The sequence below is a fragment of the Ambystoma mexicanum genome, chromosome 8 (assembly GCF_040938575.1).
Source record: "Ambystoma mexicanum isolate Mex_15411 chromosome 8, UKY_AmexF1_1, whole genome shotgun sequence".
NCBI classification, from domain to species: domain Eukaryota; kingdom Metazoa; phylum Chordata; class Amphibia; order Caudata; family Ambystomatidae; genus Ambystoma; species Ambystoma mexicanum.
Window position 1 is genome coordinate 1,247,397,325 of NC_090929.1, and position 23,995 is coordinate 1,247,421,319.

Sequence of the window (23,995 nt, forward strand, 5' to 3'; positions counted from 1 at the left end):
AATGATATCGCCGTACAACATTTATGTCTTGATGTTCCAGTACGGGTTCCTGACAAAAATGGGAGTAAAGTTCTAAGAAGCACAGCTCCTCCTTCAGGACATCTGAGCAATCTGAAGCGTAAGGGGGACACAGTGCCAAATTACAGATGGTGCCTTGAGGACACACCTGAACAGAGATTATTCAGTGGAGAGAAAAAGAACGCTTACTGCAAGAAGACATTTCTTGGTGATGGCGCCTCTGTTGTTTTCATCACAAAGGCAACGACAACTGTTTTTTTGCTATTATTATTATTTTATTTTAAAAAATGTCTTATGATGACAAAAGTGTCTGATAAAATCTGCAGAGTCAATAAAAGGGAATAGAAACACAATAAAAATGCAAATAAAAAACAAATTAAAAACTGAAAGCCTGCTGCTTTTTCCAGAGGAATACGGTTTCCAGATTTAGTGACAAAAATATCTAACTTGCCATAAGGTCTTTAACATCCGAGGACGTGTCCGGATTTACATGAGACTGGACACATGGGCAGGTAAAGTGCAGAGGATGCGTAAACAGGACACCTGCTGCTGATAAAAGGGGAAAGGTCTCTGAAGACCAAGGCTTAAGCAGAGCGCATCTAGCAAAGCCTAAACGCTATCCTACTCCAGCTCTCAGAGCCTGTTTCTATCAATCTACCATTACTAGGGTGAGCCTAAGAGGGGATGTGGCTGAACTGATCAGCCCTTCTCTCAGAAATCCTATATAAAATACTGGCCATACAGTATCATTGGCAGACCCTAATTAAGCATGACGCAGCATATTTTAAGAGGCATTGTAAATCATATTCTAACTGCATGGAGTAACCTGGGCAGGGGAATTGTCCAAGTCTGTGGGAATCCACAGGCCCAGAGGGTTGATAGATCCACCCTTTAAGAAGTCATTTATTAATCCGCACTTCCAGCCCACCCCACTCCTTCGTTACTCTTTCTGTGCACGGTAGCTGGGGATGTGGCTGAACTGATGAGCCCTTCTCTCAGAAATCCTATATAAAATACTGGCCATACAGTATCATTGGCAGACCCTAATTAAGCATGACGCAGCATATTTTAAGAGGCATTGTAAATCAGATTCTAACTGCATGGAGTAACCTGGGCAGGGGAATTGTCCAAGTCTGTGGGAATCCACAGGCCCAGAGGGTTGATAGATCCACCCTTTAAGAAGTCATTGATTAATCCGCACTTCCAGCCCACCCCACTCCTTCGTTACTCTTTCTGTGCACGGTAGCTGCTGGGCTTCTGCATGTGATGTTCGACACTTAAGTCAAATGATGCCCCTGCCGGCCTTCCTGCGACTGTGTCCCTCATTACAAGAATACAGCAGATTTACTGCAATGCAAGTTTCTTCCCAGCAGCCATGTCTGCCTTTAAATTAGCTTAACCAAATCTCTCGAAGCCAAAACCCAGCCTTCCTCTTTTCAGTAGGTCTTAGTCTTTCATTTTCCCTCCTGCCAAAATATGCCTCCCCGATGCCAGTTGAACAATGGGCATAGAGATAAAGCGTTTCCACAAAGAATGCCCGCTGGGGCATACTCAGGTTATCTTATGTTATTTCAATATTAATACTGCACCCTTCAGCACTGTAGTGGTTTTACGGCACCTAAACCTTGTCCGAGGGTTGGCGTAATGCGACCCCGCCTGGGATAGCCAGGGACAAGACAAGGTACAGCGGTTCCTCTAGTTGTAGCGCTTGAATTACTGAACATGATTAGGGTGACACTGAATATACAGGGCCCCTGCCTCTGCCTCACGCTTCTACATATGTCCTATTGTCATATAGCGGTCAGAAACGGATACGGAAAAATTCTCTGTGACAAGGCTGGGGCTTGCCATTACCAGTGCCATGTATTATGTATTAAGTGGAACAGATGGCACAGAGGGTTGAGTGCTCGTTGCTGTGATCTGTAGGTCATAGGTTCAAATCCCGACAAGGTCGACCCAGCCTTACATTCTTCCGAGGTTGGTAAAGTAAGTACCCATTTTGATTGGGTAATAATAATGTATGTAAACATCTTTCTGCAGCCTTTGATCTTGCAGATCATTCTAAACTTCTAACGTGCATTCAGGATATTGGAAATTGTTCTACCAATACGGTTGAATGGCTTCTGACATTTTAAGTAACAGAAAGTCTAAGATTGTTTGGGGAAATGCTTCATCTAATTCAGAGCCTATCATATGTGAAGTCTCGCAGTGAGCCTGCATGTCCCCCGCCCCTTTCAATGTCTTCTGACGACCATTGTGTGATCTATTGGATTCTAAGGGATTATATTTCATCATTTACGCTGATGACACTGAGCTTCTTTTTAGACTGAGTGGCGAATATTCAAAGGACACAGAGTTTATCACGTCCGTATATGAGAAAATGTGTATTTGGATGATGGAAAATGTTCTCTGTCTTAACAGTCAGAAAACTGTATTTCTGATTTTTGGCTCAGTTAAAGCAAGAGAAAAACTAAGAACGGATTATGACAAGATAAGTATTGACCAACATCTAATAAATACAGTCAATAAAGTAAAAACTCTTGGGCTTACCATTGAGGCATCGCTTAACGCAGACGCTCAAGTTGTAAGTGTGACAAAAAACATACAATACTATCTCAGGCTATTACACCTGATAAAACTCTTTGTTTCAGCAGAAAACTGTGCCACTCCAGTAAGAGCTTTAGTCATGTCAAGAATATACTATTGCAACGCATTGTAAGGCGGATCAAGCAAACGTTTTATTAAAAGATTGCAGATTCTGCAAAATTACGCTGTGAGAATCATTAAATAAATGCGAAGCACAACCACATATCACAGTACGTAACTATGCGGTTATCATGCCGAATGCCAAATTGAAGATTCAAGTTACAGTCATAATCTACAGATTACGTAAAACACCAATGTAATTGAAAGATAGCAGCCACGCGTAAAGCCACACTACAGGCGGCTTACAGCATCCAAAGAAATTCCGATGTAAATTCAGGAAATACTGCAATATTTACCCAGCACTAAAGAAAAAAGGTAAGAATCTATAAGGACCTTACGCAAAACCAAAACCACTTTTGCACTTGTTTGATAAACCCTCCTGAAGAACCAATCACAAAATTGGGGAAACACGTGTCGAGGCATCGTTTAGAAACCCACGCCACTAAGTAAGGCCAACAATGAAACTGATGTGAAGTAACATCAAAATAAGCAATCAGGAGTCTACAAACTTGAAACTAATGATACTGATGTGACGTAACATCTTTAGACCTTCAAGAACTTTCACACCGAAGTAACAAAACCATTTCAAAGAAACTATCTAAGGATAAAACGAATGATACTGATGTGAATTTAACATCTTTAAACCTTCAAGAACTTTCACACCGAAGTGACAAAACAATTCCGAAGAAACAATCTAAGGATAAGGAAATTCTAATTTGTAATTAATAACAATGATGTGAAGTAACATCTCAAATTTCAAAAAGTGAGACTTTCAAGCCAATTGATGTCAATGTGAAGCCACATATTAAGAAAGACAATTAATGGCCGGGCGCTGTTGAGCAGCCAAGCAAGATGGCCGCTTAGCGTCGGAGCTCTGTCACGGCACACCTAAATCCTTGCTCCACCAGCGCTAATCTGATCCGTTGCAGCACAGAAAGTTAGCGATTCTAACAGCGGCGCTGCCCGCTCTACACTCCTGAAATCCCGAGGCGAAACGGCGCCCGAGACCCGAACTGGTGCAGCCTAAGGCCGTCCGAGGCCTCTCGGACCCGCGGCGGGTTGATTGCAGCCGGAGGAACTGTGTCGCCGCGGGGCCCCGGCACCGCTGGCCGCGGGCCCGCCGCCCCGGGGGCTACCTGGAGTGCCCGCCATCGGGAGGAGCTGTGGTCTCCGATCCTCCCGCGCCGCCGCCTGCTGCTGCCGGCGGGGGGCCCCGCCTCGGCTGCGTGGAGCTCCTGGTCGCCGCGGCTCACGCCGCCTGGCGGGCCCGCGCTGGACGAGGCGGCGGTTCTCTGGCCCTGCGGGGAAAGGCATATTACTCGCCCGCTCTCGCTGGTGAGGGGGCCGGACATCCCGAAGATACCGCTGCGGGGCCCCCCCACCTCCCCGAGCCAGCTGGGAGGATCGCTGGAGGCGCTGCTGCGGCTGCGGGCCCGCGCCGGACATGACGCTTCTGGAGGCCTCGGGGTAAGTGCTTGGCGCTGCCTCCCTGACGCCTCCTGGGAGAAAAAAAACATAGCTAACTCCACCTGGGGGTCCCCCTCACCTCCTTCTGGGCTCGGGCCCCACCTGCCTTCCACACTCTGAATCCGGGGCCGGACCCGACACCTGGCAGCCGCGTAAATCACCTGGGCTCCCTGGACGACCGGGGCCTCTGCCCCCCCGCTGAAACTACACCCACCGGGAACCCCACCGGCCCACACCTCCTTGCACACTGTCACCCGCCCCCCCATCCTCCGGGCGCGCGGGTGGCCCCCCTGTGCCCGCAGTCCGGTCACTGCCTCATCCACCGACCCCACGCCCGTTGCCCATCTCTGACCCGGCCGGAGCCGCTGGAACCTACCTGCCACAACAATGTCCAACAGGGCGCGGGGCGCCAACAAAGCGGGCGCTATGGACAAATTCACCAAACCAGCCCATCGGGCAGACCAGGCGTCCTCCTCTGCGACACAGGAAGATGGCGAGGCACTCCCGGACCCCCCTCAGCCTGACCTCACTACCATGATGGAGTCCATGGCCAAAAACTTTGCTTCCTTCCATGAGAAGCTGGACGATATTAATGCTAATGTCGCCTCCCTACGCGCCCAAATTGACCAGCACGGGTCCAGGCTCACGGAAACAGAACAGCGGATAGGGACCAATGAGGACCACATCCATACCCTCCAGACTACGGTCTCAGAGCTCGTCCGTGACATGAAACAGGTCAAGGCCAAAAACGATGACCTCGAATCGAGATCGCGGCGTAATAACATCCGCATAGTGGGGGTTCCCGAATCCGCACTCAAGGGCCGCATGGAGACCGCGGTTGAGCAGCTCATCAAGGACCTCCTAGGCGATCCTGTGCTCTCCCCGTTCTTCACTGTTGAAAGAGCACACCGCTCCCTGGCACCCCGCCCTAAGCCCGGAGACTTCCCCAGGCCCATCATCGCTAAACTACTCAGCTACAAAGACAGGGACCATATCCTCCGCTTGGCCAGGGAGAGGGGCGAACTAAGGTTGGAATCCCAAGTCATCAGAATCTTCCCTGACTTTTCGGTGGGAGTCCAGATGGAGCGACGCCGATTCAGTGGGGTCAAGAAGATGTTGAGAGACAGGAAAATTGAATACTCCATGCTTTTCCCGGCCCGCCTGAAATTTATCCACCGCAACAAGACCTATTTTTTCACGGTCCCGGATGAGGCCGTCAAGTTCATCGAGGCTCAGGTCCCCCTGGTGAACCCGCCTGAGGAACTGATGGATGGCGACTGACGCCGAGGCTCCTGGGCTCCCCCCCTGACCCTAGGTGGAGATCGAGGCCTTGCAAATATTTCCCAGCCCGGGGTGCCGCCTCCCTGTGCATCATGACTCCATGAACAACCCAGGTCTCTCCCCCGGGGTCGGGGCCGCGCCGCTGCCCATGGGCCCACAATGGACTCCACGTCGCCCTTGCTATACTGTAATCTGCGGTTATCCGTTACCTGTAACCTCCATTTAAATTGGTTAATAATGCTGGTAAGAATATGTATGTCGACACTCACTCAAATTGCATTACAGGTGTGCCTGACGGCAGCAGCAGCCCCCACTGCAGCTGCAAGGCCGTTGATGGCAATTAAGTTGTGCTCGAGCCCCCGTTGGGCTTCCTTCCAGGCGTTGCCGAGTTGGGGATGGCACGCAGTTTTGCTTCAGGGTGGTTGCCTACACACTGCTGGGTATTGCTGGGCAGTGAGGGTGGGGGGTGGGAAAGTTGGGGTTTGCTGTTTTCAAAAAGGCGGGTTGGTCGGGACCGGTGCGACAGGGCGGCAGGCCTGCTGCACTACAGTGCTTCATTTTAAGCTCAAAATGAGAATACATGCCTGGGATGTCCACTAACTCATTATCATGGCTATCAGAATACTGACATGGAATGTACGTGGGCTGACCAACTTCACTAAATCTCGCAGGATTACGGCCTATGCGCAAAGGCATGGAGTCAAGGTTCTCCTGCTGCAGGAGACTCATGCTAAGAAACTCCTGGCCTCAAACCTCGCACAATCTTGGGGCCCCAACAGGTACTATACCCAGTACTCCACTCAGTCCAGAGGCGTCCTCACTCTCATCCATAAATCAATAAGTTTCACGCTTCACACATCCCACATCGATCCCGAGGGCAGGTTCGTGATACTACACTGCTCATTGGCCGGCGAAGAATGCCTGCTTGTGAACTCATACGCTCCCAATATTGATTCTCCCGACTTCATGAACACGGTGCACGGAATTCTCATGAAATATGTTGAGGTTCCCATTGTGTGGGGGGGCGACATGAATCTCATCCTCGACACAACCCTAGACAGGACAACCACGGCCAAGAGACCGGTGGCCCGAGCGGCCAAGCGGTTGCTGACCCACATGAGCTCCCTGAAACTACACGATGTGTGGAGGACACTCCACCCCCGGGAAAGGGACTACACCTTTTACTCCACGGTACACGATAGCTCCTCCAGAATAGACTTATTCCTCCTGTCTAGCAGCCGGATGGGTAGGGTGTCCGAAATCAAGATCCTGGCGCGCACACTCTCCGATCATTCCCCCGTGCTGCTCGAGATCCAGCTGGGTTTCATTGCAGGGACCCGCCCCGCCTGGCGTTTCAAGTCCAACGCCCTATTAGACATAGGCCCTCATTACGACCCTGGCGGATTTTTTCCGCCATCGGCGGACTTTTCCGCCATGGCGCAAAGTCCCTTTACGCCATGGCGGATGGCGGACTTACCGCCCCATTCCGAGGTCGGCGGGGCGGTAAGTCCCCATTGACCCATTTACCCTTCCCCATTCCCATTTCGGCCCCATAGGGCTCAATGGGAGTGGGGAAGGTGTTAATTACGCCACCGTACACTACGGTGGCGTAATTAACACCGAGGTCCCATAGCGCCATGGATTTTTACGCCCGCAAAAAGCGGGCGGAAAAATGACCATGGCGCTCTGGGAACTCGTAGTTGGCGGTAAGGGGTCGGCGCAGCTAACGCTGGCGTAAACCCCTTACCGCCAGGGTCGTAATGAGGGCCATAGTCTTTAAAGCAGAAATACTGGCTGACATCAACCTATTCTTTGAAACCAATAAGGCCCTCGACACGTCCGCTGGGACCCGCTGGGAGGCCTTCAAAGCCTACATCAGGGGAATGTGCATTGCCAAAGAAGCCGGGGTCCTCAAGTCCATCAGACAGGCCTTAAGCCGCTCCGAATCTAAGCTCAAAACTCTGGAGCGGGATTATGCCGCTGGGCCAACACCCGCTACCCTAGCAAAAATTAGGACGGAACTGGAACTATTTGAGACACATGCTCTTAGTGAAGTGCGATACCATACCCGCCCTGCGGCTGCCCGCAGATATGGCGAGGCAGACAGGCCTGGCAGAACTCTGGCCAGGCTGGCCCGGGCCGAGAGAGGCGGGACTCGTATAGATAGCATTATCGACAATACGGGGTCCAGACAATGGGCAGACCAAGCTATCCTTGACACTTTCGCCTACTTTTATGCCACCCTGTACGGTCCCCAACCAGAGCACACGACCCGCCACCTAGATGACCTGTTGGAATCCATCCCTATGACCCTGATCTCCCAAGACACCAGGGAACTTCTAGACGCCCCGTTCTCACTTGAAGAGATAGTCCAGGTGATCTCAGATCTCCCTAAGGGCAAAGCCCCTGGCCCCGACGGACTCACTGCTGAGTTCTACCAAGAGCACGTGGCCATACTAGCGTCACCACTACACGAGGTCTGGACCGAATCACTCCGCTCACACACCCTCCCCCCCTCCCTAAGAGAAGCACTAATCACTGTCCTCCCCAAGCCAGGGAAACCCCCAGACGAATGTGGCTCCTACAGACCCCTGTCCCTTATCAATACTGATATGAAGATCTTTGCCAAAGTAATCGCCAACAGATTCCTTCCACTAATGCCCCACCTAGTCCATGCCGACCAGAGCGGATTTGTCCCGGGCCGCTCTACAGCACTTAACATCCGGCGCCTATTCAATGTGATGTCAAGAATTGACCCGAATGCGGATGCCGTGGCAGTCACACTAGACGCCCAAAAGGCGTTTGATATGGTCTCGTGGCAATACCTGTGGGCCGTCTTGGAGAAAATGGGAATTGGGCCGAACATGATCGCCTACATTCAGCTGTTATACACGGGACCGTCAGCTAGGGTACTAATCAACTCCGTCCCCTCTCCGCCCTTCGCGTTGCATAGGGGCACCCGACAGGGCTGCCCATTCTCCCCCATCCTCTTCGCACTCGCCATAGAACCTATGGCCGATCATGTCAGGAACCGTCACACTAATAAGGGCGTCCGCTTGCAGGACACACCGGAAATCATCTCGCTGTACGCGGATGATGTCCTCCTCTACGTCAGACAACCCTCCACACACCTGGACCCTATCATCCGAGACATAACCAAAATAGGCACCTATTCGGGCTTCACTATCAACTACTCGAAATCCGAAATTTTCCCCCTCACCGTGACAACCCAGCAACCGACCTGCGAGTTTCCGCTGCGCTGGTCCCCGTCTGGGATTAAGTATCTCGGGGTTCAGGTGTCAAGGGATGCAGTTTCCCTGCTGGCGGACAACTACAATGCAGCGGCGCTGCTCATTGAAACCAAGATGCTTAGGTGGCGCAGCCTCCCTCTGTCTCTAGCTGGGAGACTCTCCCTCATAAAGATGATCGCGATACCCAAGCTACTCTATATATTTGTAAATGTGCCGATTTGGCCTGGCAAGCAGTATTTCAAAAGGCTCCACGCGTCCTTCGCCCAATTCCTTTGGCACTCGGGGGCGGTCCGTAAAAAGTGGCAACACATGACCCTCCCGTACGAGAAGGGAGGCTTTACTGCCCCCGACCTAGCTCTTTACTGGAACGCTGCGCAGGCCCAGCATGCTACCCATTGGTACACACACCCCGACCCGCCCCCACACGTCAAATTGGAAAAAATGGCGGGAGATGGCATCCACATTATGACCCTGCTACTGCACCACGGGTACCGCGCGGATGCTCCATGGGACCCAGTAGCATCCACGATTAGGGCATGGAATAACATCCTCTCCCCTGGTCCACTACGGCGTCCGTACTATAAGTGGCTTCCCTTATGGCAATTCCCTGGCCTAACCCCCACGCATGACCAACACCTCTCCCAGCGATGGGAGAACCTGGGGTACCGCGCCCTAACAGACCTGTACCATGAAGGCTCATTCATTACCCCTCTAACACTACGCCCTGGGCACTCCGGCTCCGCTCTCGACCTGTTACAGTATTACAGACTGAGGGCAGCGGTGCGGAGAATGTGGCCCTCCTTCCCAGAGGAGCCCCTTGACTCGCCTGAACTCCTGTACATTGCGAACTCTGCAGGCTGTAGGGGCATAGTATCCTCCCTGTATAAGATGCAGATGGGGAAAATAGAGAATGCCTCCCCGGCGCCACGGGAGTTGTGGGCCAGAGAGCTCGAAACTGAGATAACCGATGAGATGTGGGGTAAGATGTGTGCACTCACGCGGAAGGTATCACTCAGCGCCAGGTTCCGCTGCATCCAATACAAGTTACTCAACAGACTCTACTACACCCCGTATAGAGTGGCAAAATTTACCCTTAGCTCGACACATAAATGCCCGAAATGCGAATCGAACGTAGCAGACCACGCGCACATGTTTTGGTCCTGCATCGCGCTGCGCAGGTTCTGGAGGGAGGTGACACAGGCGCTCACTGAGATAATAGATGCCCCGGTAGAGATGGACCCACTGGCCGTGCTATTTGGCATGTGGACGGGAGAGAATGTGACGAGAATGTCGAGGTTCTTGAATGTCAGTGTTATGGTTGCCAAACGATGCATATTGCAATGTTGGAAGCGCCGCACTCCCCCTACCCTCAGCATGTGGCTGAACGCCCTTGCGTGGGTACAAACATGCGAGGAGGGGTACATCGGCACCCTGCCAGCTCCATCCCGACCTCCAAATGTATGGACCGAATTCTGTAGCTACCTTAACAGTAAGGATGGTACCGAACAATCACTTGACTCCTCCTGACACGCAACATAGGAGTACGAATCTGCCTTTTACGTAATATGCTTGCCCTACTACGATGTAAATCTTTCGCTATTACTATTGCACTGTATTTTGATGCTGTAATACTGTTTTTTCGTTTGTTCTCACTTACAAGATAAATGTACTGTACCTGTCTTGACCACCTGCCAATAAACAGAAGTTTAAAAAAAAAAGAAAGACAATTAATGGTCAAGCCACATTTTTTGGACCATCATCAACTATCACAGAAGTAAATCAGTTCATGATGAACGAAAAGTACATACTATAGTTTTGAAATAATTGTCAACCGACTCAGAACCAAATCAACTCATGGTAAACAATAAATTGATTGAAGCACTACACCAGTGTAACTGACTTCATTTGGCGCAATACAAGGTGATACTATTCGTCTATAGAAGGGAACTACAGTGGCTTCCTGTAGAAGTGAGAATAGAGTTGAAAATTAACACCATGACTCACAAAGGTTTCTTTGGTGATGCCTCTAGATATCTGAAAACTTGTATCAGTGTACAAGATTCTATCAGAGATACTAGATCGAAGGACTCCATGCGATTGATATGCCCTAGATCCCGACGAGTTAGGGGAAAAGAAAGGTCATATTCTGTAAAAGCAGCCACTGCACGGAATAAGATAACTGTAAATTTGTGCTGTGAAATAAGCTTACCACCAGCTAAATAAACATTGAAGACTTCCTTATTCTTTTAGGTTGACTTATTTCCGATGATTCTCTATTTCTTATCCCATTGTTTCTCGATCTATCTTTTCTCTGCACCCTGATGTCTATGGGCTATGGCGCATTAGAAATAAATAAATAAAATAAATATGTTCTATTTAAAGCACTTTGGATTAAAGCGCTATACAAATATCAAATTATTATAAATTATCAAACTGCTATTCCCTTTCATTTTACAAGCAACCCCTAAAGTCTACACAAATAATGCATTTGAATGGGCTAGATCTTGTGAGACAAGTAATTCCAAGTGGAATCCACAGGAGCTGCCTCTTTAGGCGGAACATAGAAAGGTTCACCTGATATTGTCTTTTCTGTGAACAAGATTATGTCTTCACTATTATCACGTGGCTCCAAATGTTAGTAACTAGGACTGTTTTTAACTAGTGGTGTATTGCTACATTGTCATTTAACCACACTGCAGAAGTACAACTAAAGAAATGTATACAGTTACACCTGAGCAATTTCCTCTCAGGTAGCCATATTCCAATGGATTTCCCGAGGAGAGCCTCATATGATAAAGGGCCATTTGGGGTAAAGATATACTACTCAATGATGCAAACATCATTACTGTCACCGTCCAGTTCCTATGACGTGCATACGGGTGCCAGACCCGTGGAAGCGAAACACTTGAGTGCCAGCACATGCGTACTCCACAACCGTGTTAACTCTCACTGAGCGGCATCCTTGCTTTTGGAAGACCCTTCACAGACTAGGTTTCACAGATTTCCACATGGCATTTGGCATTGCTCTGCGGTATCTTGAACCCTGCAAAGTGTTTTACACACTACATCTCATGGATCTCCCTCTGACTGACGCTTGGTATTCTTTGGTGGCACTTGATTCCAGTTACGTTTCACAGACTTGGATTGTGAATTGGAAGTTGCTTGGACTTTGTGTTGTTCCTCAGAATTGATGAGATGGGAAGAGAGCACCAAGACACTACTATTGGAATTTACTGTTCGCTCCATCCCTCTTTGACTTTCAATCCCCCCCAGCCCCTAGATTTCCATCCTGCAATTTCCATCCCAACCTGGCTTCAGGTCTAGTAGCCCAGTCACTTACGGACTCAGATTTCCCATGTGCAGCTTTTGTGCTCATGTAGGTTTCCAGACAATACTTATCATCCCAAAGGTAGGGTGAACATAAAAGAGGAAGGGGAAATGGGATGGAGGCTGGACGAGAGCCTTGTAAAATACCTGCTACTCACGGGTCTGACTTTCCTTTCTCCCCTTGTAGCCTGGGAGAGTGTTGTGTGGCATACCTCTACCTTTTCTCTGGACTCGTTGACATTGTTAGCGATACACAACTATATATAGTGTGGAATTGAGAGCTGCATGCTTAATCCGTAAGTCTTTGATATGTTATGATTTTTTTTGTATCGCGTCCATACACAAGTGTTTCAGAGTGCGAACAAAAGTGTTCATTTCAAACAAGACGCTTCAGTCACATATTATTTGAGGAAGTAGCCAGGAATGATGCGCTGAAACAAATTGGCATGAAATGGATCTTCTTCAGTCCTTATCCTTTGGCGGTGCCCCTTTGCACTAGCCAGGTGCCCTTTTGGTCAGGATGACAGTATACTTAAGGAATACACAGAGCACAGTAAAAAAAAGAAAATCTGCACTTACTCATAATTTGCTCTGTCCCACATGTCATGTATGCTGCATACATGACATGACATGACATGAGGAACACAGCAACCTTCAGTTAAAGTACAGCTTAATTCAGTGAGTGCCGTGCATTACTGAAATATACTGTCATCCTAACCACTAGCTTTATTAGCGGTTGGGTGAGAGTACATAAGGAAATATACGCTGCTCTTAGGTCCCTGTGCCCTGCTGGCCGTGGCCAACCGGGTATGCCAATGGGGCACCGGAGACCAACGTGCCAGGCAAAACAGTTGGCTCCAAAAGGGCCACGTGGAACTGTCTTGCTCCGTCTTCTGGATCAGTCCCTGCCAAATTATATAATCCTGACAACAATGTATGCTGCAGCTTGAATTTGTCAGCAGACTCCACCAACCAGGGCGAGTAGGAATTTGTGGATGTTCAAGGAAAGTCTTAAGGAAAAATCTTCACCTTTTAGAGCACAACAGAGGTGAACCTCCTTGCATCCACATTCAAGACAACTGAGCTAATTCATAAAGAAAATTAGAGCAAATCCGACTTAATCCTGACTTAAACCTGGAAAGGGCTATTTGAATTCCAAAGACATTACCATAAGTAAGTCTGGATGAAATCTAACCTTAACTTCAACTCAATGAAGGTACCATGAGTACCTCCGACATAGTCAGGAGTAAGTCAGAGTTACTCAAGCTAACGTCTCATCTGTGTGAATTGAACAGCCCTCCACAGGTCTCAAGTGAAGCGTAAGTCAGAGGACATTCTTTGTGACTCTGCCCGGAAGCACTAAAGTTATATGCTCACACTATCGGAAATTATCTTCCTGAGAAATGCCCTTTGATCAGTTGGTGTTATGCTATTATGTATTCACTTTGCTTCTGCCTCTGACCACCAAAGTAGAGCTGTGGTAGGCAGCATTTGGGCATTGGTAATACTGATACTCCTGACTTGGCATGGCGCTCGGATCATATATGCCTCTTGGTGCCCTAGACTAAGGTTGGCTACCCCTAGGCTGAACACCTATCCTAAGGTTGGTTTTCTGAATACAAGCCCACCATCGCTTATTTTATCACTGTGTCTCCTGAATTGGTGCGGCTCCACCAGATAGTCAAGTTCCTTAAGACTACTTTTCTGTGACATGACAGTTTATGGTAAAACAGCTGATCAACAATAACTTCTATAAAGGACCTCTAGCGTACAGCTTGTTTGGAGGTTTTAAGATAATTTACCCATGTTAAGGCACCCAGTTCCTGTGTGTGATTTTAATGCCACACTAGTCAGTCGTATGGTAGTCCCCCTTCATGCATTTACAGAACATCTCTCATGGCAGTGACCTTCATTATGGTCATACTTGGTGCTACATGAGTTAGTGACATGCGTGCTCTGTGTAGTAATTCATGTTCTACCATTTTGCAAATCTGACCCACAACAACCTTTCAGTTTCCAAAGTGTGTTGCCAAAAGACAATGCCAGCATGGTAGATTGTACAAATCGTTAACATTTTAAACACAATCTGAGGTTATTTCAGTTTCTATAAAGCCTCCTTTGTTTAGTTCGTTCCTCTGAGCCCCACTTACCTTAAAGCATGTGTGCCCAAAGGGCATCTGATACCAGAAAGTAATACGTTATTCACCTACACAAATCTTTCTTTAGCTTCATTATCCTCAACATCGTAACACACAACCGCATCTTGCTTGAAACATTAAGCGACCCTCCCTTCCAAAGACAAAAGAGCTGCCATGGTTTGTTAAAGTTGTTGATCGCTGCTTCTGGCAGTTACCGCTTAGCAAATATGACCTTCAAGCCAAAATCTCTGAAATGCTCTGATGGTAGTGAATATTCAAAGCATGTGACTAAAGGATGTTCCTGTTTGACAAGAGTTGATACATGTACATCTAATCCCTGCTTTGCTTTTATTTTGTCCCTGTTGAGTTATAGCATGAATGTACAGGTATAGGAAATAATTGGATGGAAATAGAAGTATATCGCAGTCACAGATTTAAGTGTATTTAAAACTTTAAGAAAAAGCCCAATATTTTAGCCAAAAGAGCATGAATGAACAAGCCACTAGTCCATAGCAAATTAAAGAAATGCTACTTGGAAATCTCCCAAAATGTGGAAACTAATAGCGAACAAGTCTTCCTGAAAAACAGTTTTACAGCCCAGTATATTTAACTTAGATCTCGGAGGAATTTAAAGATAGATCGATAGCTATTAGCAGCTTGAAATATGTAGACAATTGGTTATTGAGTCGCCCATGTTTGATTAATAATATACTCCCATCAAGCAATATGCGCTCACCAATTATCCCATACATGCTCAAGTGAAAGAACAGCAGCCACGGGCTTTGTACGTTCCAGTAAAACCTTAACTTTATCATCGGCTATCCCTAAAAACAGGAAGACATACTTACATCGAGCTCGAAGGTCTGCAATGCGGTCCTATAGCCTCCGGAGACTGGTGGGAGTAGTCTAAGGACCTCCTTCACGACGCAGTCTAAATACCGCAAGTTGCTCATCTGCTCGAGTCCTAGACTGGCACGGCACTTGCATGATGGCTGCACAGCCTCCGCTATCCGAGGCATTTCCTGCTTGTTGAACACCAGCTCTGTTCTTTCTTGCTCAACACTGACATCATTGCAGTTATTATTCATGTAGAGTTCCTCCTCTTCCTTTTGGGCCAGCACATTGGCACCCAGACGTGGCTCAAGATGGCTGCCCTCAACAGTGTTTGATGCTGTCTTCTCATGGCGTTGCCAACGTTCCCTCTGGGTCCCTTCTGGATGCATGAGAGTAGTTTGATGATGGTCGTCAGAGCCCACGCTCTGTCCTCCACGAATCAAAGGACTTTTTTCAGATCGTTGTGTGTCTGTAAAGTTCTTAGGTGGGACTGACAAGACAGGGCACTGGCAGGGCCTGTTTACTCCATGAGAAGCAAGCTCCTGGCTTATTTTAGCTATAGCGGTTGGGTGCTTCAACAGAAGAAGGACAAGGGAAGTGCTGGCACTAGCGGTAGTGAAGAAAGCAGCAAATATGAGTTCAATAGCGGACTCCTGCAAGGTAAAAACAATGAGTTCCTGTTAAATGCAATTGTATGACCATTAAACCACAGTCTATGTTTGTGTAACTTGATCTCACACTGAGACACCTAGCATATATGTTTAGCGTGTGCATTAGTAAATGAAAGGAAGCCCCAATGTCACACTGCAAATGGGGTAGATGGGGAGGTAGTTCTTTCAAGAGAGGATAGGGATAAGTGAAGCGGTTTGCAAAAGCTGCCAATTATAAGGAGCACCAACGCCCAGCTATAGAATGCTGCAATGAAAGTAATTAGACTCATTTCAACAAAAGGGCGCAAGTAAGGGAACAGGGTTATTATACAGAATCCCTTTTTCCGGCATGTCCCATTCCTTGGACACTGTTGTACGTGCTTTCCACTTGCGCTATTACAGGGTGGTGGAAGATGTCCCCTGTGAGTTGATTTCTCTTTCCGGCTTCTGGAACCTCGCTTATGGGATAACATTTGGGATTTTCCCCTTCCCAACCCACTCATCCACTTGTTCTCCCTTCGCTCCACGGCCCCTTGCGCTGTTGCATGAATGCTGGGCAACGGTGGCATGGAAAGGAACACACTGAAAGCAAAGACCTGGTAAATAAAACGGCTACCCAGGTAAGCAGAAGAGGGAGCCTGAAAGTGGAAAGAAGAGCGAGAGATCGGGAGAACAGAAGGGATTCAATAGAGAGAGCCACGAGAGTGAAAGCGAGAGACAATGGCATGCGTAATCTAAAATACAAAATGTCCTACATGAAGCTAGCACATGGTTAAATTGTTCATGAAACTAGCACACATGTGTAGAACTTTACAATCTGGCTGCTTTGCCTGGCCATTCATGACCATCTCCCTCGCACTTCACCATCTTCTGGCTGTCTGACCAGGGTTAGCCTTATGGTTTTGTCACCTAATCCATTTGACCCAGGGTCCCCAAAACAGGGCTTAGCACGCTCCAGATTCAGGGGCAAATAAAAGTAACATTCTCGTGACACAAGCTTAAGATAGTTTGAATTACCTTCAACTCCTGCATGGTAAATTCTTTTCCATGTTCTTTGGCGCTGTTTATCATAAAATCCAGAGCATCGCTGTCACCGCCGGGCTCATTGTTCTGCAGTTTTTCTGTTATGGCTTTTTCCATGTATTCATGCAAAGTATTACGGGCTTTAATACCCTTAGGAATACAAAAGCAAATGTGTGATCCATATTGTCATGTGAAGCTGATCAATGATATTATGCAGGATTTTGGGAAAACATCAATGTGGCAGATGGGGGTTACTGGTAAGCAAGGACCTGGACATCATTTCCATGGAGAATACGTTCAATTGTAGTTTCTAATAGTTATAATATCTGGGTGGGTGAAGGGCTAAATTGACTCTGATGGGATTAATACTTGCATAGCAGCGGCTGCCTCACCTCAGAGGTGACCATTTTACTCATGAGCTATCGACCCTGAACTTTGTGATATACCAGAGTACCAATTTCGGTTGGGCGATATTGTATGTAAATATGTTCTCTGTAAAACGCTTTGGATTAAGGCGCTATATAAATAACACATCATTATCATTATCATTATCACCACCATGAAAAGCGTTAAAACGTCTATGGATCTTGAAGTCAATGCTTGATAATCTATCATACATTTCAGGCTTTTCCATACTTGCAAGGCGTATACATTGGGGATGCCCTCAAGCGTTCTACATTGCCCGTGGTCCACTCTTTACCAGCCCCACCCCATGGTACACGCACATTATTACTCCAATGTATAGAATAGAGACTAGGAGGAAGGGGCGAGCTAGGTAAAGCACATATTAGATGGGGGAAACATGCTGCATGCCAAATTCACAGACGAGGAGTGGGGCCTGGCCTGTAGGCAGAGCAGAACCATATCTTTCAATTACAAGCAAAAACTCACTCATTTCGAGTGCCATAATCCGTTATATTACACACCAAAAAAGTTACATACACACACTCCTGCTATTCCGACTACTTGTAAGTGTGCAACGTAACACAATCTGATTCTGTACATATAACATGGGCCTTCCCTATTATAAGAGATCATTTGGAAAGTGTTAGGCAGACAATGTCAAGACTGATGAGAACATTTCAACTATACCACAGACTTAGCTTCTAGGCGCTTTCACTAAAAACTTGTAATAAAGTGCTGTCGTATCTGTGGCAGTCAAAGCCTTGGTATTCAGAGTGCTTCACAAGGGCCCTGCACCCACATATGAAGAGTGGCTGAAAGAAGTGGTAATAAGTGATTATCGGGAGGACCTGTATAGTCATTTATTCCCCCCAACTTGCAAAACTCAAATAAGCTTGCCTGTGTAAGTGGCTGATTTAAACAAGCACAGGCAAAGCCAATAGGTCCGGCGTTTTAAAGGTAGAGGGCTATATAGTTTTTCAAAAACCTTCCCTGCGCCACATGATAAATGCCATCTACATTCATGAAGCCTGACGTATTGGCTCTGCCCATGCTTGTTATAAAGATTCCTATTCCAGGATGATAACAGTTTCCTAGCTGGTCACTCAATTCTATCAGCACTCCAACAGGCAGCCAGCCAAACAGCTATAGACGCTGCACAACATGGAGGACGAGGGGGTGTTACAAAAATGATAATGGTGCCAGCCAAGGGGCGGAGGGTGTCAAGGGCATGAGGGAGCCTAAAATAACTAAATACATCAGGACTCCCCGCAGCTTCACCTTCTGGGATCTGCACGTGCTCCCAACATGCCAATGCACTGCACTGTGGAGATGAAGGAAGGAGACTGCAGAATCTGCTCGGCCAATGGCAACCATAATGGATTGGGGAATTCTGATAAAGCTTAACAGCTCGAATACAGGAAGCCATATTTTAAAAAATAATAACACCAGGACAATGTAATGCAGCAATGAAGTGGGAAACATGGTAATGTACCAAACAGCAGGGAAACGAAACATGCTTTCAAAATCATATTTCTCAAAACTCTCCCGCTCCTCCTTAGACAGTTCCACTGACTCTAAAACAATGGCTGCTGTTGGAGCAGATCTTTCAGCAACATGCACAGGTCATGCTTGACCGAGCAGCTAACCTCCATCTTGTAAGACCTGTACCTGCCAGAGGCTGGCAGAGAGTGAGATCTCTCTCGCCAGACCTACTAAACCAGAGGATGCCTGTGCAGGGAAGAATTGAGGGAAAAGAGTTAGAGCTAAGAAAGCAGTATGGGTGGCATCCATGACATCGTTCCTCAATATCTCTCTATGGTCATAGACCATGCTTTTGGCATGTGCGGCTAATTATATCCCACAGTAGCTCACTGAAAGGCTGCATCTGCAGCCATACTTTCATCCTGAAAAGCCATTGTATTTGACAAGCTTTACAGAGCTTGGTTTCTGTTTAGTGTCACACCTGTGGTGAGTTGGAGGAACTCCCGATATTATCATGTAAGGGAGGCGAGCTGCTAGAGAGTAGGGCGGTCTGGCCATTACCCACAATGCCTCCCTGAGGGTGGAAGGAGTGGGAGCCCGTAGATCACCAACCACACCATGACGCGGTACTCCTCCATCAAGGGTGTTAGAGAAACTTCAACAAGGTACATTCAAAATCCTACTTCGTCGGGACCATCAAACATCTCCAGAAGCTGATTATGACAGACCAGTGAAATCCCATTCATATACGCCTCCAAATGTAAACCTCAGAAATAATATGTTTAGAAAGCATGCTACAAGTCAGCAAACATCAAGCATAATTCCTGTCCGTTCAACAACGTGGAGTTCACAGATGGAGCTGATAAAAGTTCCCAACCTTGCTTGGGGCTCGAGGCAAAGGAATTGAGAGATCATGATGCAGGCGGTCAGAAGCAGGCACCCTGGAAAACTGCAGATCTTTCTCCCACAACCCGGGAATGCTGACGACTAGCGAGCACACATGAAGGAACTTCCAAGATCGACGCAATGCCATGTACTGCATGCAAAGCCATGAATCAGGAAGGCGAGGACTACTCAACAATGAATGGACTACCTTGCGAGTTCCAGAAGGCATTCAAGATGGCATCTGTCATGTTTGGGTTAGGCTTAATGACCATCTGCCGGCCGCCGCCAGCCGCCTTTCCAGCCCAACCTACTTCAAAGAGAGGCTCCCGGTCTTATGGTATTTATTTTTCCATCATTTTCGTCTGTACTTTTTCTGTATTTATCCACATTTGTCAAACAGAATTATAATTTGCAACCAGCATGTTTCTGCATTTATTCGGGTGTGAAAAATGCATTTATTAAACACAAACACATTCACAAAGGGCGCAAATTGAACTGGGTTATTTCACATCAATTTCAGCCCCATTTATACAATAACAATAAATGGTTTCTCCTGGGTTTGCTGTTGACCTAATAAATATGGTGTCAGCAGTTTCAAGAACTTTAATACTTTTTTCATACAACTTTTACACTCTCCATGCTGCCAGTCTTCAATGGTATTTGCCTGCGATGCATGATTAACACCATAGCGAGCCAATCAGAAAGACCAGCTTTTTTTTTTTTTACATTTTTTATGAATAAATACAGGCAGTAAGCAACTTGATTTCAGTCTGTATGTAACTGAAAAAACTGCAAAAACGGAAAACAGGGAGTCTTCATTATGTTTGGTTGGCTGTAGCTGTCGATATGCGGGAAGAGCCGTGTTTGGAGAGGGGCCATGACCCAGTAATTCTGTTTTTGAAAACATCCACTAATAGTTTGTACCCTAAGAAAAGAATGATGCTGATATTCTGATAAGAAATAATGGACATAGGTTTTTAGTGCGTTGATATCGATACTGAAGGTGTAATTCTGGTCATTTGTGGCTCACTGTTGCCTCTCTTCGATACTGTAGAAAATACTGCAAATATTACTGTAGAAAATATTGCAACAGTGATGTGGAAATTACATTTAAATCGTGTGTGACCAGGTCAGTAGCCTGCTCTTGTCAAGAGGGGATGACACCCTGGGGTGGGAGGCCTACCAGGAAGAAATTCAGATCCAGTTCTCACAAAGGAGGCAGGCGGCAGTTGAGAGGGCCCCAATTCCTGCCCCCCGAAGTGCCACCTGGTTTATGTGCAGTACCCATTTGCATCACCCCATACCTTTGACTCCAAGTTCTCGCCCAGTGTTCTCTTCTGTTTTCAGAAATACACTGAGGTCTGGAAAAGAGCACCAGCAAGAAGAGCAAACAGCAGCTCCCCACAGCAAAGCAAGCCGGTGCACCGCCGGAGAAAGAGAGTTAGCAGAGAGCAAACAGGAGACCGGCAAACCCTCAGGAAGCCAAGTGCGAGTGGCAGGGAAAAGATGCTATGAATAGAGGAGCCAGAGCTGCATACCAGACGCTGCATGCCCGGGAAGCGAACCGGCGTGGCCCCCATAGCCCACCAGTTGGCTCCATCCCACCAAAATTAACTTACTTTAGGGGCAGTCAGACCAGACCCACCCAACACCAACTGGGACACTGTTCAGGTGCCATTAATGGCAACTCCATGCAGAGAAAGTGGCGGTGTTCAAGGGGCCTTATCAAGTTCTTGCTGTATGGAACACCTCCTGGGTGGAGAAAACAGGGCCAGGGAAAGTAGATCAACCAGCCGACAGGGAGGGGGCTAAACGCAACCCCAGGAAACAGGAAGTTATGGGTTGTTTGGGTGTGGTCTGGTACTGCATTGTGAGTATGCGTAAAGCCTAATGAGTGTGGTTAGGTGAGGACGTGTAGGAAGTGACAGTGAGGTGCTTGTGTGGTTGAAAGGAGGGTGCCTGAATAAAAGGTGAGTGGAGTGGTAGTCATACTATGGAGGAGGGAGCAGCAGCGTGGAGGAGGGAGTAACAGTGAGGAGGAGGGGAGGGAAGGGAATTTAATGAAGATAATACCTAGCACGTGGAGAGATTTATATAAAAAAAGGGATATACTAGTGTCAACGAACTACCCACAAATGATCCTGATTGATGGCTTAGGGAAGGCCTATGGGGAAATCCTTTTGGATCGACTGGAATCTTGGTTACTAAGATTTACTGCCCCCCTTTCAAGCCGTTTGGAAAAAGGGGAGAGAAGGCTAACAAGATCTTACAGCTTAGTTTGATTGTTCAAAAATGTCTTAAATAAAAAAGGAGTTGCTATATGTGATCTTTATTGACCTCAAGGCAAACTTTGATAGCATTCAGAAACAGCTCCTGTAGCGAAATGACCGATGGCTTTCCAGAAAAGGGCCCAAGGATGCACCCAGACATACTGATCTGGATGCAGGTGCCCCAAACTGAGGTGGGAAGAATACTGCCATCCTGCCTTTGCTGACAATGTCAGCACCTTAAGAGAGCAACTGTTCAACTCCCTTCGTAAAGAAAAAGTATTGAGGATGAACTTCTCACAAGCAGTAGTGATGGCATGCTACAGTTCCAAACTATAGCATCTGCATGGCGTTTGAATCATAACCCATGTGGATAATTACTATTACGCAGGCAATAAATGACATAAAATGTTTAATGGTCCTGTCAGATTGCCAAGAGTGAGTTTTTGCTAAAGAGGAGAGCAAGGGTTACCCTGTTCTTTACTAAGCATTTTAGAGGCCAAGGAATGCTGCTGTCAAAAAGGTCTGTAGGGCACAACTAGGAACAGCAATTTTCTGTGGTGTTCAACTCCGAGGGGAATTCAGATATGAGTTGGCAGAGGGAAACTCAATGAGCTAACTGAAGGGGTGTCCTCTTTTTTTTGTTTAGGGGCTCGTAGGGAGAGGGCTAAGTCACAATAATAAACAAGAAGATTAACCCCACAAGCTATCTAACAGAGTGAGCACTGGAGGCTTGGGAGCTAGGTCAAAGCCCAAATCAACTGAAACGCACATCTTTTTTATCACATGTAAAAAGATGACGGGGTCGGATAGGCAAAAAAATATTTCACAGTTTATTTTATAGCACATCATAAAACATACTTAATTTGACCCGATGGTCACAATCCAACATAAAAAAAAAACATAAAACATAGTTGTTAAACACAATTTGTTTTTAAAACAGAAGCTGATTATATAACAATAGTTGCCTTTGAATTCTGCTAGTGTATCCTGTGACTTCAATCAGTGTAATTCATAACAGATTTCGAAAGAATCGCCATATTGATTGTGTGGACAGAGGTAGGTCTGTTTCCAGCCTTATTGTTGACTATGCATATAGGCCCATTTCTGTTCGTGAGAGGATTTAATCGTTCATATAAGGCTTTCCTCAGGACACATTGAGCATAGGTTTTTCGGGTCTGTAATATCGTGTTAACGTGAAATGAAGCAGTTAGAGCTGCGAAGTCCTCTTTTTTAGGGGGCTGTGTGGCAAAGGACTACTATAAATCTATAAGACAAAGAAAATACCACAAAGACAGCTACCCGCCTCCACACGTGCCAGGTGTGTCTAGTTGCACAACGTGCTACCTTTCATGTCAGTCAATTATCTGCGACAGAAAACATATTCTTATATCTTGTTAACGGACACTATTGCATTTTGATCACAGCATATCTGCAATAAGAAAAACACATTTTAACCGACCAGGCATTATGGTTCATACCTCTTATTTGAGTTTAGACAACGGGGCAAGACGGGGCAAGACGTGCCACCTGCCTCGTAAACACTATCAGTGCACAACATAATTACTTATTTGGTTTGCAATATCCGTGCAAAACACATGTGTTCCTTTTATTTGTGAACAACTACGATACTTGATTACATAGTTTAGGTTCTACTATATTATTATTAGCGTTCTACAGAGTCATGCCCAGACTCAGACATGAGCACGTTCTATTTATTTTTAAGGGGAAAATGGGGGTGCAGGGGAGGGGAGAAGAGGAAGGGAACACTGCATCATTTTCTGTGTCATTATTTTTTCAAACCCAAACAAATGTCAGCGACACCGGACCATGAATGCGTACCTTTTTTTTATATACAATGCCGGAGGGTGTATATCATCTCTGGCAGACAGGCGGCACCACACTGTGCTTCTAATAATGATCTGTAACAGAGTAGGACGTTGTGTCATACACACAGTTGTGCTGAAAGTGCCTAACTGTATTTGTTCAAAAGCATCGAGTGCCTACCTGGTTTTTCAGATAACACGATATTACAGACCCGAAAAACCTGTGCTCAATGTGTCGTGAGGAAAGCCTTATAACGATTAAATCCTCTCACGAACAGAAATGGACCTATATGCGTAGTCAACAATAAGGCTGGAAACAGACTTACCTCTGTCCACACAATTAATATGGCGATTCTTTCGAAATCTGTTATGAATTACACTGATTGAAGTCACCCATCAGCTACTAACACCACTTTAGCTATAGTGTATCCTGTG

The 23,995-nt window shown here is 46.8% G+C and overlaps 1 protein-coding gene across 1 annotated transcript in view; it reads right to left on the reverse strand.

Annotated features, from left to right (window-relative positions):
• The window catches only part of CYP26C1 (cytochrome P450 family 26 subfamily C member 1), a 217,025-nt gene that overhangs the window by 11,366 nt on the left and 181,664 nt on the right, over positions 1-23,995 (reverse strand). Inside the window, exons 5-6 of the mRNA XM_069611362.1 lie at positions 16,690-16,845; positions 15,037-15,675 (exon numbers count right to left, since the gene is read on the reverse strand). Coding sequence (XP_069467463.1) covers positions 15,037-15,675; positions 16,690-16,845 — 795 coding nt within the window. The remainder of the gene's footprint in view (positions 1-15,036; positions 15,676-16,689; positions 16,846-23,995) is intronic.